At 36.2% G+C, this 20,000-nt stretch overlaps 1 protein-coding gene across 7 annotated transcripts in view; it reads right to left on the minus strand.

Annotated features, from left to right (window-relative positions):
- The window catches only part of LOC136838893 (glutamate receptor ionotropic, kainate 2-like), a 563,239-nt gene that overhangs the window by 81,579 nt on the left and 461,660 nt on the right, over window positions 1-20,000 (minus strand). For 4 of the 7 annotated variants that reach the window (XR_010853160.1, XR_010853157.1, XM_067104586.1 and 1 more), the window contains exons 11-13: window positions 16,497-16,700; window positions 15,612-15,716; window positions 7,886-8,143 (exon numbers count right to left, since the gene is read on the minus strand). Coding sequence is in view for 3 of the 7 variants with exons in the window: in XM_067104586.1 (XP_066960687.1) it covers window positions 7,886-8,143; window positions 15,612-15,716; window positions 16,497-16,700 (567 nt within the window). In the remaining 4 variants the exon portion in view is untranslated. Of the gene's footprint in view, window positions 1-6,780; window positions 7,039-7,885; window positions 8,144-15,611; window positions 15,717-16,496; window positions 16,701-19,067; window positions 19,272-20,000 lie in introns of all 7 variants that reach the window. The other 3 variants (XR_010853159.1, XM_067104587.1, XR_010853158.1) reach the window with 2 other exon arrangements.

Raw genomic sequence — 20,000 nt, forward strand, 5'->3', positions numbered from 1 at the left:
TGTTAACTGTTTAATTCTACCAGGAACAGTCTTGCAGACCGTGCGATGTTAATTTCATTAAGGAGAGAGCACATTTGAACTCGCTACTGAAAATAAATGTTAGGTTACCATAGAGACACTGTAAGCACCTGTTTCTCTCACTGCAGAATGAAGAAGAAAAATTGGACATCTGGTAAACATTCATATTTTATGCTAAAATAAAAAAAAAATATATTTGTGCTACGACTACTGTGAAATTCATGCATTTCCTGCACCCTTTGTGTGTTATGCAACGTAAATCAGCGTCAGTCGTTTGAGGTTTATTAAAAAAAGAAAAACTGAGATAAGAAAGTTCGTGCGTCTAACAAAATTGCTGGTCTTAGACCAACCACTCTGGTAAGCAGTGTGAAATATTCTTTGAAATAAAAGGACGATGTACTTTAGTTAATAAATCATTTGGAATAAGCGGAAAAATGGCTGTTTTTTCTTGGTTAGCAAAACCTTATACTTAACTGTCCTGGGATATTGTCTATTCGTCAACTGTTTTATTTCAAGAGAAGTGCTTTAGACTCAAGATGAAAAAGAAAAATGATTAAGAAGTTTTTCTTGGAAAATACATTTTCTCCTCACACTGACCAACCGAAGGACTCGTCACTGAAATGAAATAAAGAAATCACTCTTAAATTTCAATAAAACGACAAATTTTCCAATGACAAAGAAATCTTTTCACACGGAGAAATTTCTCTTTTCGTTTCTTTGTCTACAGTGCTATTCACCGTTCACTCAGCTGGGCGACCTGATCAGTTCCTTCCTTATCACTGTGTAACGACAAGAGAAGTTATAACCATGGCAAACTTTGTATACTTTAAAGAATTAGGTGAGAATTTTGATTAGAAGGAAAAGTCATTATGGAATCCATATTAAATTCTCAAATAACAACTCTTAGGCATCAATATTATCACTGTCATCTTCATTGCTCAGGCACCTGGGTCCTTACTGCATGGTGGTCTCATCAGTAAGTTCTCTCACCTCCCCACATTCTTCCTGGATTTGCTGCCATTCTCTATCTGTTTGCATTTTTCTTGCTTTCATCTTAGCTGATTTTTCTTAAAAACTAAATAATACAAAGAACATTAACTAAAGATAAAAAAAGAGAACTCTACAAAAAATATGGCATGGAGAAAAGGGTAGGGCAACTCCTTCATGAAGGATGAATCTGTTAATTTGCTTAATTTTTTAGCTACTAGACAGGGTAAACAAAGCAAAGCCTTAGGACCTCTGTTACCAAAAATTTAGCTTAAATTTTTTTTATTTATCGATTTATTTTTGCATAATTTTTACTGGTAAATAACGTGAGTTAACAAATCGTAAAGCGCATGCGCGAGAGAATAGATAACTTGGGGCCTAGGAAAAATACCTTGTAACTCTGTCATGTTGATACGTTTTATTTTGAAAACTGCTTCACTGCTCCCTAATCTGAAAACACTCTGTTATCAGAGAATTTTGGTAAATTTTGACTGTTTTAAAACTACTTGAGTAAAACTGGAACTGAATGAGCATCCTAACCATTAACTGGGCAGATATTCTGCATGGGATACAAAAACACTTGATTGAGAGAATATAGATAAATATTATCTCATGCTTATAATTCTATGTAGTTATTACCCAATAGAAGTTTTCCTTGGCTTTAAAATTCATCCACTCAACGGCCATTTTTTAGAAAATGAAATACAGAAGTAATAAAAGTAACTTCCAGACTAATTTCCAATTAGCTAAGAGTATACAGTCGATGAAGGCCTTTGGGTTTCCAGTTCAGTCTATCGATGCATCGATCGTGGCTCTCAAAGTCCAAAAAGGGGGGAACTTGCATCAGTGCCTTCAGAGGAAATGAGATCCTCTGTTTTCAAGCTCTGTTCTTGTGCTGACTCCTTAACCTGAGAAATATTAGGTTCACATTCAAGACACATCAGTAGCATACAGTCAAGCGCAGGTTAAAAACAAGTCGCTAGACATCCGTGACCACGTGACACTAGATTCACTGAACAGTTGACGAAGAAGCATAGGCGGTGAGACTTTGGTACTTCCTAAAATTCGTCAAGGGCATTAGGTGATAGAGCACAGAAAAGATAGCAAAGAAATTGCTTTAACTACAAGTTTTGAGAGCTGTTCAACAATATGCTGTTCCAGTCTCTCTTACCTGTTTTATACTTCAGGCTTTCCAATCCACAGATATGACTCAAGACTCAAGCAATCGAATCTATCCTAAATGCCATTTACTTCCTGACTTCATGATTTTCAGTTTTCCTTTGTACTGGCTGAATAACTTAACTTGCATGTTAAAAGGCAAGTTTGTTATCACTTATTAGAAGTACATCAAAACAAACTTTTGTTTGCAGAAAATGTGCTTGGTTCGATCCTGTCACAGTCTCTATACTATTCACTTCTCTAGACTTTTGGGAGTTCTGGATTCTAATATTACCTCTATTTTCCACCATTAACTTTCTATTACCTAAATATTATCCCTACAAAAACCGTTGTTTGATTACGCTTCTTATATCTCACTTCAGCCTTAAAGGCTGAAGTGAGATATAAGATTTTTAGGTTTTAATTTTGATATTCTTAAATTAATCTTACGAATTTGCAAACTGTATCTTTCTTTCCCTGCTTTGTCATTATCCTTTGCTATTTCCTCAGCAACATGCTAAGGTTTTGTGACTTGGAAACTAGAATCCACACTACAGAGATTCTGTGAAGGCGTTAATGAGGCTGATTGTTTCTACTACTAATGTAATGGAACATTACCGAACACCCAGTACATTTGAATCACACAAAATTTCCTGCACCGTTGAGAGTTCTGATCACTGTCACATTTCTGCTACACTCACCTCTATCTTTTCCCAGCAATGATAGCTACAGTAACTGGCTAGCTCACTCGAGAGCCTTTTTCCCAGATTTTCCTTGGGGACTGTTGCTTTGGGTGCTGATATGCTGGCATCATGGCATCTACTCTTCGATTATTGAGTCATACGTCCTTTTTGCTGCTCAAAGTTTCCTTCCATTTAATAATTAGCATGATCATTCTTAGTCCTCATACATCAGGTCGAGAGAATAGGAGGTTCAGTCATTCTTAGTTTTCTCATCTTTGCTATTCTTGTCCTTTTTTATACAACAGAAAATGCTGCACTTTTCTACGGAAGACCAATCCCACATCCTGATCTTTTCTCTACTGAAATAAAACTGGTCTTCTGTTAGATAATTCTCAACAACTTCACATTCATCTCTCCTCCTTTTCCTATCCAAAAGGGTCTATAGCTTACTTTCTTTGTGAAAAGGTTACTTTATCCAGCTCTCATTTTTCAGAACAATGTTCTTTATATTATATTGTTTTAATTTTTTTTTATATATATTTAGCCGAAATTCGCTATGATTACTAACATTCTGAAGTCCTCCTCAGGTTAAGGGAAAAGAGTAAGAAGAAGAGGAAGAGATTAGTAAGGATGGGACGACGTCAGAATTGACTCGGTATCCCTGACGTAATTGTAATGCGACGAATTAGTCCTCTTTAGTCTTATGCCTTCTACAACATTTCCCACATACAAGGTATCTGAAATAAATTGTTTTCCTCCAAAAAATTCTCAGAATTTGCAAGCGAGTAGGCTCCTGGAGTTGCCATCTATTTTCCAGCCGTTAAATACAGCATTTATCTTTCCTCCGGGACAGTGAAAGATGACCGATTATCTTTTCTTTCCGACTCTGATCCTATTGCTTCAGTTTCCACTGTTGATAAAGTACTCAAAGCTGAACTCAGTTCTCAATTCTTAGAAACTTTGAATATAACTTTTCTTTCCAATCACTAGCATGGCTTTCTTAGGACAAGGTTTGCCAGGAGCCTTCTTTTCTATCTCACTGATTGTTGGCCATCTTTTCAGTGGGGCTTTGGAGTATACTCTATTAACACTTTCGAAATTTCTTTAGGCCTGCATATCGATTGTTGCTGACTGTTCTACATCTGCTCTTCTTCCCGTACATGGTAGTGTTCCTCAGACTTCTGTTCTCCCACCTACTTGTGTTCCTCACTGTCACTGAGTTTCAAACCTTCATACTCCTTCAACCTCCAGCCTTCTCCCCTCGTTCAACGTGAGTTCGAATTATTCCGTCTTCATCTATCAACTCTTAATTTTGGGAATATATCTCAGTGCGGTGAACGCAGTGAAAAGTTGCTTTCATTACAGCATAACTTCATGTCTTCAAGAATTACAAAGATCTCAGCTAATCATATCCTTAGAATCCTTTACCGTTTGAGAAACAACAAATCCCATATTCATAAAATTTCCATCGACTGGTAGGAATGTACATCAAATGATTATAGCAATACTGTGAATAATGTGAATGCTTGATAAATTTCTTTATAATAACTTTAACATTTAACACATCCACGTGAAAAATACAAATCAATTCACTGAAATGAAAAAAGACAACAGATGACCTGCTTTTGTACAGTATCAACAATTTCGACAATTTACATAAACAATGACGGTCGCTTTTAACTGAATTCGTAACTAGACACGAAATCCCTTTTTGTTTAAAATTTCTGTTGTTTTGTTCGGATATGAAAAATCTTGCAGCAAACGCTGGCTTCGTCAGGGTCCAGGTGTAGTAATACTGTATAACTTTTGAATTATTCGCAGAATTTAGGTAGTCGTGTCTATTTCATAAAATGGACACAACAGCAATAATAATCATTGCAAGGCACTGAATAGACAGATTACCCTGACAAACTTCACGTAGAATGAAGTTACAAGAGGAAACATTTGCAAGTCTGTCCAGAAAACCTTCTCTATTAAAACAACATAGAAAACAAAGCAGGAGACAGTGTAATGAAAGGTGCTTACAATCTCTATGGCGAAACTTACACAAGAACAGCAACACTTGTAATATTACAGATAGAGGAAAACATCAAAATTTTGAAGCACAAGTCACAAAACAAAGCACAAACATACTAAACAAAGCAAATCAAATATAAAAAGCAATGATTAGTCTTTATTTTTAGTTGAAATTCGAATCGACAAACCTTTAATACTAGTTATTAACAGGTATCAATGATCTAGCAGTTTTATACATACTCTAGGGTCCGCTTTCCATAGATTTTACTGACCACAAACCGATTTTCATGCATAAGTTGTCAGTATATCTCATCTTCTTTGTACCCATGTCTTTGTATTTTCAGCTTTCTATGAATCAATCGTTAATCCTTGATATTAAAAGTTTTCCACTGAAAGTTGTTGTTCAACTCTTTTTCATCTGTAAAAGGACATTATGAATCTAAAGGGACAGTCAAAGAGAAACTTTACTTGTAAAAGAGAAACGTATTTTGTATAATAATGCAATTTAATACATAAAGTCTCGGTTATCTGCGTCATGGACACTTACCAGAAATGTCTTATTAAGTGTTAAGACTCAGCCACAGGTTCTATAAGGACATTAAAATTTCATAGAACGCTATTTTTTTTTCTTCTTGAATAACACGTCTGATGTCTGAGGAATTATTCTGCTACATTTATAATCAGCTTATCTTAGCCTAATATTGTAAATAAATCTCAAGAACATCAATATCTATTGTCTACGCAAACGTTTTCATTTGAAAGGACAAATATCATAGAGGTTTCTTTTCTGGTATGAGTTCTTCTGTTCGTAACAAATGTAGCAATTCGCGTAATATACATTTCTGTTGTTTCCCTTCATTCATTATTACCGACTGTATGCTTTTCAAGGATTACGAATTCCTAATGAGTCATTTTATCTTTAAAAGAGCAACTTCGCCATTCAATAATTTCTTTATTAGTCACTTCCTTTTAGGTACAAACAATGCAGATCCACATCAAACAGCCGAATTTCAAGACCTGTATAAAAGACTGCGCTGTTTTTACTTTCCCTTTTTAAAAATATCCAAAAAATTCAAAATTATCTAGCGTGTTCTATTGATAAAATACCTTGTCAGTTGTCTCTGATCATGAACTTGGTGATCTATGGGCTGCACTTTTATATTTCTAGTTTTTTACTGGCATTATTGAATGAATGCAGTTTTTCGACAAAACAATCTTCTCTAGAATAGACTAGCATTTCAAATTAGTACTACATCTCAGGAAAGCAAATTTTCGAGCTTTTCTTCATCTATGAAGGGTCCTTTATCATGATATTTTTATTTAGGTTTACAAAATGAGGTTCCGAAATCGCACCGAGGTTGGGCAACGTCCATTGACAATATGAAGGAATACAAGTATTTCGTAGACAACAAACGAGTATTCTGTAGCAAATTACTTCCATCATGTAGCGTAAAATAGCGCTAGAATGACCAGGGTCATGAATAACTGGATTACGTCAAATAAATAAACTTGAACAAAAGATAAAAATCGTATGGCAGAAAGACATGCATACGTATAAAATTATACGAACATCTGCAGTGACATTATCAGGTGCTAACACTCACCTTAACCAAAAGCAAACTAACAGTTTATTCAAACTTAGAGGGCGTTTTATAGAGATGCTGAATCTCAAACCAGCAGTAAATATACACTGTTCAGACTGAAGCGAGGTTTAAACAATAATGTAAGAGCATCAAGAACATAACTGCAAACTTTAAAGGGTTATTAACGATCGTTACCAGCGCATATCTTTCTAAGATTTCATTTACACAATAAAAGATTTGCATGACATCAAAACTTTGGCCGGCATCTTCATATAAACCCCTGCTTGATACAACTGTCAGAGCTTGGTTGGTCTCAAGGTGAGTCTCTAGGGTACCTTAGGGTTCAGGTCTGATCCTTGCTGCATGAGAGTGCCAATGGTGAACCAGAAGGAATTGCCCAGAGTGAAGTCGTTTTCCATGATTTCGTTGTTGTGATGGCACGGGTTGGGATTTTGCCATTCATACGGGGAAAACCTGGCCACAATGTAGATGGTAGTGGACACTACGATATAGGCAGCCAAGATATACAACCAAATCTCTACTGCCAATGGGTTCATGAAACTAAAGAGTCTCGTTGGGATTTTCTGTGGTACCTATCACCAGGGAGGTAAAAAGGAAAGTGAAGAAGGCGGGTTACTACCTGGACTAACTATAAACTTTTTACAGGTCACTACAGTGATCCCTGGATTTACTACTGTGGAAGAGGACTGACAGCTCCCCATACATCGACTCTACAACCTGTAAAGGCGAACGGTTTTCGTTACCGGTTAAGCCATCAGGGTAGCGGGATTCATGATGGATTGGGCAGTGAAAAGCTTCAGTTATAACTTTAGTGTTCTACACTTCACGGGCTTGGAGCCTGGTAATACCCTTCGTACTGGGGGATTGCTACATTACTAAAGCGATGAAAGCTAGATTTTTTGTGTACTATGTCTAAGAAGTACACATGCTCAACTCCTTAAGTGTACTTTATACATCTGCCGAATCAGTCAGTCATCCCTTGTCCTCGGTAGCTGATGTTCCAGTTAGGTTGAAAGACTTAGAAATCTTTTTAGGAATTTAAAATTTTCTCTCACGCTTAAAGCACGTAAATTTAGAGCCAGTGCATCCATGTCTTGTTTAAAAAAGTATATCTAACACTTTTCTCGAAGCTTCTGTGTGTATTTATTACAAAATTAATTAGATTTTTAACAAATATTTCAGGGTGAGTTTTCAAGGTATCCATCAATGTTAACAAAGTACTGAATATCAAAGCAGCTAAGTGGAGACTGAAGTTCAACGATAGTTTCGCTATTCTTATGTGGAAGAAAATGCTCAAGTGATTTATAGCAAAAGATCTCTACGAATCTCGTCCCAACTAGTCAAAACTACCGAAGAATCGGTACTGTGATTGCGCATCGCTTCCATTGTTCCCCCCTCGATGTTCACAATCATATTTACCTTAGGATTGAGACCTGACCCTTGGCGCAAAAGGGTGCCCGTGATGAACCAGAAGGAATTGCTGAGGGTGAACTGATTCTCGACAACGTCACTGTCGTCGTTGCAAGGGTGAGGGTTGTTCCACTCATAAGGGGAGAACCTTGCCATGACAAACATAGTGAAGGACACGAGCATATAGGCCGCTAGGACATACAACCAGATTTCCACTGCCAGAGGATTCATGAAAGAGAACAGCCTTGTGGGTTGGCTAGTCGGGATCTGCAGAAATCATTCAGTGAGTGAACGGGGAATTTAACCAAATTTATTCATAAAAAGGGAAAGACAGGGTTTTAAATGGTTTGTAAAAACAGCTGACCATCGTAAATGCTTTCGGTTCTGAAAAGGGGAAAAAAGATTATACCACATTACAGTATAATTAGGTGATGTTCACAAAAAAATGCTTGAAAGTAATTTATATAAGGCGAAGGCATACATCGTCAATAATCATAAATAATGTGAATCACTAAATATTCATAAACCCTTCCCATTTATCAGTAACTAGCCACCAGAATTATCATCACTAACACCTCCTCTCTTTAGCAACGATCTTTGGACAATAATCAAAGATATACAAAGAGGAATATAACACTTCTATGTTTATTTTGTACAGTTTCATTGCTTTATTTGGTTCAGTTTCATGGGGCTTCAATTTAAGTGCTTCTGTAAAGTTTACACTTTCTTTAAAAAATGAACACACATGTTCCCTGTGAACGTTAAACAAAATTCAGTTGATTGAGTATGGCTATTTTTCATCAGCAAACTTAGATCCCGTCAGCATACTATAAGAAAAATAGCACTATTACTTGAATGCTCCAGTGAGTTCTCTTCAGTACAATATTCCCTTCTTTAGTAGACCAAGAGAAGATTTTCATGAAATTGCAAAACGGAGAAATGCTCAGGGTGCTCCATCTCCATCAATATAATAATATTATGTTAATAATAAAAACTGCTGATGAAGCAAGACAAGTAAGATTAGGAGCGGTTTTACAGTAGATATCAAATATGACATTCCATAGAAATTCAGTTTTACAATTATCACTCTGATACAAAGACAACACTAAGCTACATGTACTTGCAAAGACTCATTAGGGAGCACCAGAGCATCAGTTCCATTTCTGACTACAGAGATTGCATGCTGCCTCAGCGAATAATGATGTGACACGACTCCATTCTATTTTCGTTGTCTGCTGCTATTGCATAATGTTTTGGGAAAGAACAGATGCCCCTGTATCTTTAAAGGCAATATATATATATATATATATATATATATATATATATATATATATATATATATATATAATATATATATATATATATATATATATATATATATATATATATATATATATACATATATATATATATATATATATATATATATATATATATATATTGTATATATATATTTGATTTTAAATCACGAAATCAGTAAAACCGTGATGATTATACAAACAAAGTTTCAGCCATGAAGGAAAGTGAAAAAATGGAGATGCTAAGTACTTTTGTCTTATTACTAAGACATAGTCACAGCAACTAAAGACATACAGAGACAAGTGCGTTTACAGTATATATGATGGGTATAAGTCCTAAGGGAATACAAAAAGTTCTGGAGGCCACAGAATGGTCAACGAATGAACACTGAAATCTACCTATTGGTAATCCTCTTTATTCTGTCTTTCAAATCTTTCTGGAACATATGCTTTATTACAGGGTCAAAAGAAAATAATCCTGGGCTGACATTAAGATTTTTCTCCCAGGTCAACTGAATCATAACAATTTTGACAAGTTCCTGGAATGATTCAGTTGACCCGGGAGAAAAATCTTAATGTCAGCCCAGGATTATTTTCTTTTGACCCTGTAATAAAACTTATGTTCCAGAAAGATTTGAAAGATAGAAAAAAGAGAATTACCAATAGGTAGATTTCGATGTTAATCCATTAACAGTTCTGTAACCTCCAGACCTTTTGTGACCCATCATATATATACATGCTTGTCTCTGTATATCTTTAGTTGCTGTGACCATGTCTTGGTAATAAGACAAAAGTACTTAGCATCTCATTGTTTCACTCTTTCCTTCATGGCTGAAACTTTGTTTATATATATATATATATATATATATATATATATATATATATATATATATATATATATATATATATATATATATATATATATATATATGTGTGTGTGTGTGTGTGTGTGTGTGTGTGTTATAAGATGGATTATTAATTCTTTTCTGTAATTCCCCCAAGTACTGTTTCTTTGTTGTATTTCGAGAATAGTGAAATCTTCCATATACTGCAGTGTTCTTGAACTCTAGACTTTAGTTGCTGATTTCATACAGACACTCAGTTGTGAGAAATACATTGTTTATAAGATGTATATCTGATTTATCTGAAATCATGTTTTATGGCTTTCTTAGAGTTTTTACAAACTCTATTCGAGATATTTCCATGCTGGCCAAGCTGACGAAGATTATCTAATGTATACTCTGCTGGAGTATGGGTGTGCTTATGCCAAGATTTTCAAGAGCTAAAGGTGATTGTATATATCGTAGGACATGGTTGGTGTAAGGATGGAAGACAAGACAAGACAAGAGAAGATAAGATAAAAGGCAAGACAAGTCAAGGAAGTCACATGTTCCCATTCTTCATATGCAGATAGAATGAACAGTAGAGTGCATATATCTGGATGATATTCTAATTTTGCTTCAAAAGTAGGGCCATTCTAAGGGCAACCCCAAATGTGCAGTTTAATCAGCAAAAAATATTGTTATCTCTGGAGTTACATCATTACTGAGTGTTGTAACTGAACTTTGCAATTTCATGAATACTTCATGTTGTTAATACACTAACTACAAAGCCATTGGCAACTGCCCTTGATGAACCATGCATAACACCACTGTGTGACAACGACTGGTGTTGTAACCAGTTATTGCTCTCTCTGGAGTTATGTAATTATGAAGTGTTGTAAAAAAACTTTATATGTATATGAATACTTCATGTTTTTAATCATACCAGTATAATGTCATTGGCAACTGCTCTAGATGAACCATGCATAACATCATTATGTGACAACACCTGGCGTTGTAAACTGGATATCTTAAGTGGGACCACTTTGATGTGGTTTTATTATGTTAACCTAAAGTTTACTCTTTACTGTCAAGTGTATTTATTCACGGTAGTGACTGAGGGAGCAAAGCTTCTAGAACTGCAAGGAGATGGGTTGAGAAGGTATGGTATTATGGAACTTTCTGAATGAACAAGACCTAGCCTGTGCAAAGTGACAAGAGGGGATGAGAAGCAGCAAGAGCAGGAGCTGAGATGTAGATGACAAGTCTCAAAGACAGAGAGCAGTAGCTGAAGGACAGAAAGCAAGGGCTGAAAGGCATCATGAGTATGAATTTCAAGTGTTAATGTTCAAGGCAGAAATTGGTACTGGAACTCCGGAGAGACAAGTAAGCAGCAGAGCACTGGTTACTGCAAAGCCCAAATTACCCAGATTTGGTGGCAGCATGGACATTTTCATTGAAATATTTGAGAAGTCTGCTGAAAACCAAGGCTGTCCAAAGGTGAGTGGCCTATTTGTCTCCATTCATTACTAGCAGGTAATGGTCTGCAAATTATTTATACCATGTCCTACAGTCAAGACTTGAACTATGATAGCCTAAAGTGAGTGCTTTTGAATAGATATAAGATGACCAAAGAGAGATTTACAAAGATATTCCATGAGACTAAACTAGAACAAGGTCAGACTGCGCATCAGTTTGTAGTTAGGTTATAAAGATATTTTGGCAAGTGGATTGAAATGGCTTAATGCAAAAACACACGTTCGACCGAGATGGCACTATCCCTCGGGGAAAGAATACCAAAAGCACTGGTGAGATGCTGAAGCTTGCTGAGCATTATTCAGAAGCTTGTGGGATAAGCTTAGTAACCGCCATAAGCCAATGAATCAGTCTAGTGGGTGTATCCAGAAACCCAAGGCCTACAAGATAGTAAGCAGAAGATACATAGAAGTGAAGTGTAGGTGTTTTATGGGTCACAAACTAGTACACTTAGCTAAAAACTAAGAGCTTATTGAAAGTGATATATATATATATATATATATATATATATATATATATATATATATATATATATATATATATATATATATATATATATATATATATATATATATATATATATATATATATATATATATATATATATATATATATATATATATATATATATATATATATATATATTTCAATTGTGATACAAACAATGCCCTCTTCTCGAGTTATTTACACTCTGGAAACGCTTGTCACTACAAAGCCTTACATCTACATGCAAGAACACTGAGTAACTCTGAGGTCCGTAACAGGATTCGAACCCACATCCAGAGTATCAGAACGGGGTAACTTGATGCTCTCGCTATAAAACACTATGTCTACGCCCATGAGCGTCGAGCGCTACTTCCACTGGCGCCGGGGAGCGATCGAAGTTTCGCTGAAAAATCATTAAAGTTGATCTGTTCTAAACATAAGGCAACAGAAGTGGTCCCTGAAAGTAAGACATAATGTTGAGGAATCGGTAAATGCTTGAAGAGGTGAAAACAGACAGACGAGGGGGCTTGTCACGAGTGCCTCAAGTGGACGTGTTAAGGAACCCAGCAAAATGAGGACACTAAATGAAGAAAATAAATTGTCATTATGGTCAGTAACTGAAACTGGAAAAAAACACAACACAGCAAAAAGAAAAGCAACAGTAACGATAAGAAAACAAGGGAAACGGTTTGGAAAATGCAACATTAAAGGCAAGCTGATACACAGAAGATGACATACCGAAGAACTATAGCATAAAAGAACACTGAACGTTGCACATTGGGAAATGGACACTGGATTGAATGTTAAGTTTGTACTCATTGGTAATGCACACATTGTAACGAAACAGGGTTAATAAATAGTATTTAGATTGGTAAAACAAATAAGTGTGGAAGAACTGGGTGCAATTTCAGTCCTGCAAAAATGATTAATAAATCAGCACAATAGAGGAATTCACTGAGAAGAATGAAAAAAAAAAAATGGAAGCTATGAGTAAACAATCCGGAAATGATCTGTTTCCAAAGTAACAAGAAACCAATTACGTAGACATCTATAAATGAAATACTTTATTTCTAAACTCGATGGACCCTGCAGGAAACATACTGAACAGAAGAAAATCGTTATGTAGGCGATTCGTGAAATTCCAGTACAGTGTACAGAGCAAGCACAGGATGGAGACTGACACTCGGAATTTCAGACAGAAAAACCCCACAAACTGCCTAAAAAGGGCCATGGATGGAAGGGAAGAAAAGAGTAAGACCTCGAAGATCATAATCACACAAGGTGATGAAATAGAGATTACAGAATATGAGATTACAGAATATCTAAAAGGCAAGAATCGTGGGTTGAAATTACAGGAAAGAGATGAAAATGGCTTCCAGGAAGTAGCAATTCTGTTATCCAAAACCAAAGAGAGATTACACAACATTAGAAATGACTCACCACAGATCAGATAAAAAGGGGCATAGGAATACGTGATCGCAAACTAAATGTGCCCCGTAAGCGCTGCAGTGTCTGACAGATACCATGTGATATAATGGCCTATATACCAAGAATTCGGACATAAGCAAGACAAGATAAGCTTCATGACCAAACAGAGGGAAAGACTACTGCTTAAAAGACAAATTGAAGAGGCTAACGTATATTCAAAAAAGAAGTGAGCAAAAAGAAAGACGTCACCATGCCGTGAAGACCAGCTACAAATCTAATGGCATTCTTTGGAACGTCCAATCGTTGCGGAGAAAAATTATTAGAACAAGAAAACATTGCAAATATTGAGATTGATAACTGACGGAAAAATTGACAAGCAATGACTACTTGGTACTCAGACTACTTATTCAGTTCCCCTGACAACTTTATCTAAAAATGGGGCCTTTATAGACATTTACTGTTAAATGTAAAGACACGTCTGTTTGAACGTAATTATAAGCCATTCAAGAAAACTATTAACTGTTCCTAAGAAATAAATGGGGTCCGTCGGATGAAGTGAACGAGGGCCGCCAGGAGAGCATGACGATGAAACCAGGCGAAAGGAAGGTCAGATGTTAGAACAGATTTTGGTGTTTTTTTCTTTCCTTATTGTCTTTTGTGTTGAACTCCATAAGGAAAGTGGAGGTGGGTGGAAAATATCAGTTATCGCTGCTAACGATTCGGCCCCGAGCGGTATCAAATGATACCGACATGGTAACCATTAAGAAAACAACGCTTTCTGTCACTCTGAAGTCTTAGGTTACACGCGGAGATATATACTTAATTAATAACTGCAGATAACAAATATTTGGAAGAAGTCTGAAATTTCAAGATTTTCTTGAGGCTGAGAGTTTTTTCCTATAAAAATATCGAGAAGAACATACAGTTGTAACAGGAGAAATATACGTAAAAAAAAGAAATCACTAACAAATATAAATATTTCATAAAGATCTGTTCATCAATAGAAAATTTGTACTTTTTCACTAACCTGTTTAACGCCAAGAGAGAGAGAGAGAGAGAGAGAGAGAGAGAGAGAGAGAGAGAGAGAGAGAGAGAGAGAGAGAGAGAGGTGGGTCTAAAGATCCAGCCAAGCAGACGTAAAGCGACACGGTGAAAATGATTTTCCCAGAGTAGTCGGATATCAAACTTGACTTCACTTTCGTTTTACCTTTAAAATTACACCGACCATCTCCCGCATAATTGGAATACATTGCTCATTATTTTCCAAAGTTAAGTTGATATTTAAAGTAAGGGTTTACAAGACGACTTTTCGAAACGATATATAAACAAACTGATCCCGTTTACTAACATTTTCAATAGTTACCCAGGCACTGTGCTCATCATTTCTGAAGGAAGTGGAAAAATGTTTAGCATCACTGTCAGGATGACAAAGCCTATGACCCCAGGGGAAATGGAACAAACAAGGTACAGTATCTTTATATTTGACCACGTATACTGTATATACTTCAGAAACGTCGTTTATTTGTAATTCTTCTACTGGCGCGTTTAATATAATATCATTTGCGTCACACCGGACGAAGAAAGATAAATCGCTGCTCTCAAACCTTTTCAGATGAACACGACGCTCACGGAAATCAAGGGTTACTGAATTTTACCACTGCTTTTTCTTTTTTAAGCCTCCTTTAGGATAGATAGCTTTACAGTATCAGCTATTGTACTTTCACAACTATTCTCTCTTGATGTATGTGCTCGCATTTCCTATTCATCTATGATAATGATAACACATGAAGTTTCAGAAGACACTAGGAAACAGAAAGAAGAGATCAGTTGTTAGAAAAGGAAAAAAAAGAAGAATTAATAAATTAACATATAAATAAATAAGACTATAAATAGATTATAGAAATACAAGGTGAATTGTTTTACGGCAGTAATGTATTGCATCCTCGCTTGAACTTTTGATTGCAAACACAAATGTAAACACCTATGTACCATGCAGGCACACCTGAAGGAATTTTTTTTCTTCCTTTCATACACAACTTGAGGAATTCGCTCACACACACATGCATTCAGACGGGCACGCTCTCTCTCTCTCTCTCTCTCTCTCTCTCTCTCTCTCTCTCTCTCTCTCTCTCTCTCTCTGTGCCTCTCAATGCAGGTGCGACTTACCTTGAAAAGAATGGAAACGCCGAGATTCATGAAAGGTTTAGTGAAATCTATAACACTTTCCCGTGCGTAGTTGATCGTCATGGAACCAACTGCCAAATCAGCTTTCTGTTCAAAGATAAAGGAAAACATAAACGTGTTTTAGACTTTATCTTGTTACTTCGGACTTAATTTGTTATTCTTAATGTGACTCTGACGATCATGTGAACATGGCGATTAAGCATTGACTGTAAAAGGATTAAATATGCTAGCAACATTGCCAGTGTTCTATTCACTAAATGGTTTTTCAAGGCACTCTAAAGCAAAGGAATTCTGTTCCCTACTTATTATAACATGGCAAGCGAAGAATAGATAGATCTAAACAAGGATTCAGCTGCATATCTGTGGAGGGAGGGGAGGGATTAGTCTTTATGCTATGTATTGCATTCAGTATGTCGAAAGCAACTGTGCTTGCATTCTGGGAACGCCGCAATATCTGTTTTAATCTTCTGTTCTAAACTGAGTTCAATTTATGTAAATACTGTTTTTAAGATATAGAATGCATATATTTGTCAGGAGATATGATTTGTCTTACAGTGCCCTTTTGGCAAAGTAACTTGCAGTAAATTCAATCCCCCTTTGAAAATTATGTACCAGAGAAAAGTTATAATAAAAGAGAATATCTCTACATTAGATCTATGTATATACCAGTTTACTTTACCTAAATTAAATCGCTGTCATTTCAGCAACGAATATCAACGATGCCCTTGGTACTAGTGTTGGAAGACGTCCTTTCTCGTCAATGGATCAGGCTGAATACCTTGAACATACCTTTGGTGGATGTATTAAAATTAAACCTCTTTTTCTGCCAGGTCATATCAGCCTCGCTAAATGTGCGTGACGGCTTACCTTATCCATAAGGCCCCTGACTAATCCATTCCACTCCCCGGTCTCGGTGTCAATGAGCCCATACAACCCATCGCCGGAGAGAACGATCTCGTAGTCGAAGCCAGCCATGCTGGAGATGTACAAGAGGAGGTCGACACAGAAGCCTTCGTAACGGCTGTTGCCCGTTAGATTGTGCGCCTCCCGCACCATGACAAAAGGCGTCTCCTACGGGATAAGTGAGGGAAGAAGACCGAAGGACGCCAATTAGGTAGATTACTCAGCTAGGGGTGGAGCTACTCAAGTGCGGGTGGAAACAATGCGAGCTTTAATGCAAAGGGACAATAGGTGCAAAGAAAAGGTAGTTACTATTTCAAAGGTTTTGGGATGAAAAGATCTCCTTTCTCCTCTTGCTTTTCTCTCTGCAAGAGGAAATGAATATTTAATGGTGAAAAGAATCTAACTCAAAGACGAGCTGATAGGAGACACTATGATGATTCAATAGAACTACAAGATAAACTTAACCGTTATGCAAGTCTATGGATTAACAGAACTACCGAATGCCTACATAAATTTACAGATAGGGCATATACAAGCTATAGGCAATATTCTTTCTGTAAAGACCTACTTCCCAAGACCAACGTAAGTCTTACCCGTGAGAGATGAGTTGATCGTCGCAAAGTAGGCGAAGACATCTCAACAAAACAAACTTACCAACCACGCTCCCACGACAGGTTATTGTTATCAGTTTACTTAGGGAAAGAAATCCTCACACAGAAGATGTCTTCGTAGAAATATCATCTCAAAATTGATCTCTCTCTTTAGACGGCAGAAGTCCTTCAGCTACAATCCCAACAAAATTCTTTTCATGCTACACATTTTTTTTATCTCATATTCTCCTACAAATATTTTATTTTAGCTTTATTTATGTTTTCGTAGGAAAAATATATAGAAATTTATGGTTGATAGAAGTTTCTTCCAAGACTACGACTTGCTTTGTGTTTGTTAATCTGAAAAGAAGGAACAAAGAACACAAAGCAAAACTTTTTTCACGATTCAGGTCATGGCAATTTACTCACATCACTTCCAGATAAATTAATTCATCTGATTTTAGTTATTCGCAGCCCGTTGTCACAATATTTCCAGAGGATGGACCATTAGGAACCGATTTTCCTTCATGGTTGATTGCATCGGTGGTCAATCCATTGGATGAAATTCTGACCGAACATAAAACTAATGTGCGGAGAAAGGTCCTTCTAAATCCTTCTGGAAACAAAATGAGAAGAGGAGATACGGAGGGGAAAAGCTACTCTCGGTAGTCTACGGAAGGCTTAACTTTCAAGTTAGGGAGAGATAGCGCGTCTAACCTCTGTCTCTGACTGTAGAAGCAACATAAAAGTGGGCTGCCTTAGAACTCAAGTTTCACACATTCTTACCAAAAACTAATAAACACCCTAACATATATGAAACAAGTTTAATTTAGTAACAAGTAACAATGATAGTATATATATGTATATATATACATGTTTATTTATGTATATAAATAAATAAATAAATAAATAAATAAATAAATAAATAAATAAATAAATAAATAAATAAATAAATATACATATATATATAAATTACTGATAATTTTGATTTATGACCATATGAAAGCACAATTGAATGCATGGTTGAATCAACTGTCACTTAACATTATATTCGTGATACACTCAAATATAACGGTTAAATGCAAAAGGGGGATCAAGAAGTAGAGGAGAAAATCTCGGTGTCTAGTCGGGAGCACTGAAACTGCTGACTCGTAGCTACAGTGCTGCTGTTTACACTAGCATTTTAATGTTTACACTAGCATTTTAACGTGGACGGACTTACATTGCTCAAATGGTGCTTCTATTTCTATCCTTCAGGGAAACTATTTTCATCTTGAATCAACAAATTGTGATGTTCGTCTAAAATGCAACTTTAGCTCTACCGTGTTGTACATACATACATTCATACATATACATGTATATATACATAATGTATGATATATATATATATATATATATATATATATATATATATATATATAATATATACATATATATATATATATACATATATATATATATATATATATATATATATATATATATATATATATATATATATATATATATATATATATATATATATATATAAGCTGCTCTGAACAAAGACCGTTCAGATTCTTACTGCTGACAACTATGAGGATTATACTTCATAATTACACTACGGGTTGCCACGCCGAGTCCGCTAGATTTGATCAAAGGAAGTTCAAGAGCATCATCTATCTCTCACTTGTGGACTGCATGAACAACAGTTGTTTGAGAAACTTGTCATGCAAGCGCTATCTAAACTGAAGAGTTGACGTGAACTTTCTGACAAAAAGATTAAACAAGATCTTTCTTCCCGCAAAATGAAGGTTTGATTGTACTTTCTGCAACGAAGATTCTAAATTTATCCAAAGAAATTTTACTTCAGTAGAGTTTTGTAGTTTGAACACCAATCTTCGTTTAAGTTTAATTTCTTGAACTTCCGTGACCTGTGCCACCGTGGTGGCACCCGACTATCTACCTTATCACTGATGATTCGAACAAGACCATCCCATTCGCCTGTAGTAACATTGTAGCTGCCGTAACGGGCATTCGACAAAGCTTCGATCTCGTAGTCAAAGCCTGTCATTCCGGCCAACCGCTCCAAGAGATCGATACAAAAGCCATAGTAACGGGCGTTTCCGGTGAAGTTCTGGCCTTTCCGGACCATTACGTAAGGTTTCTCCTGCAAGGGATGGATTCGAATATGTAGTAAGTCATTAATCATATGTGTGGGTCAAGATTCATCACCGACCTCCCCCTGCCGAAGAGCTGTGAAGTTTCAGTGTTTCAGTTTCCTTTCCACTTAGAACAAGAATAAAGCCTTCATAAGGCAACTGATCATCCATCCTTTATATTATATCTTTATTGGGGCACTTCTAAACAACTCCCGGATAACAGAATTTATAGGTAGGAGTCACAATTTGGCTAAAGGAAGAAAATATCCGCATTTTAGTGGGAATTCTGACATCAAATGGGTTCCTATTTGAAACCAATACCCGTAGGCAGCAAGATCCTTAGTGGGTGGAAAATCAGGAATTTGACTCTTTCCTGGGGAGGCGAAAATGAAGTTGGGTACAATTGCTCCCTCGGGATAAAATCTTGGCCAAAGATGACAAAGCCAATCCACCCTCTCACCGTCTCTTTCTTCCCGCCATTACCCTGAGTCGATTCCGACGGAACACACACTCGCTCAAGGAGTTTTGCTTCATTGTTTCAAATGGGACTTTTTTATCATCTAAGTTATCAACATAATACACTATTGAACAGTAAGAACTGTGTCTGATCTACAAGAATGTTAATATTTGCATCATGTTAACGGTAACTGCTCTGATAGATTTCTAGGTCTTTCAAGAATCAGTAAAGTTCAAGCATTGGGATTTTACGCATTTATTTTATATATATGATATATATA

This window comes from Macrobrachium rosenbergii, chromosome 5, assembly GCF_040412425.1.
Source record: "Macrobrachium rosenbergii isolate ZJJX-2024 chromosome 5, ASM4041242v1, whole genome shotgun sequence".
Lineage (NCBI taxonomy): Eukaryota > Metazoa > Arthropoda > Malacostraca > Decapoda > Palaemonidae > Macrobrachium > Macrobrachium rosenbergii.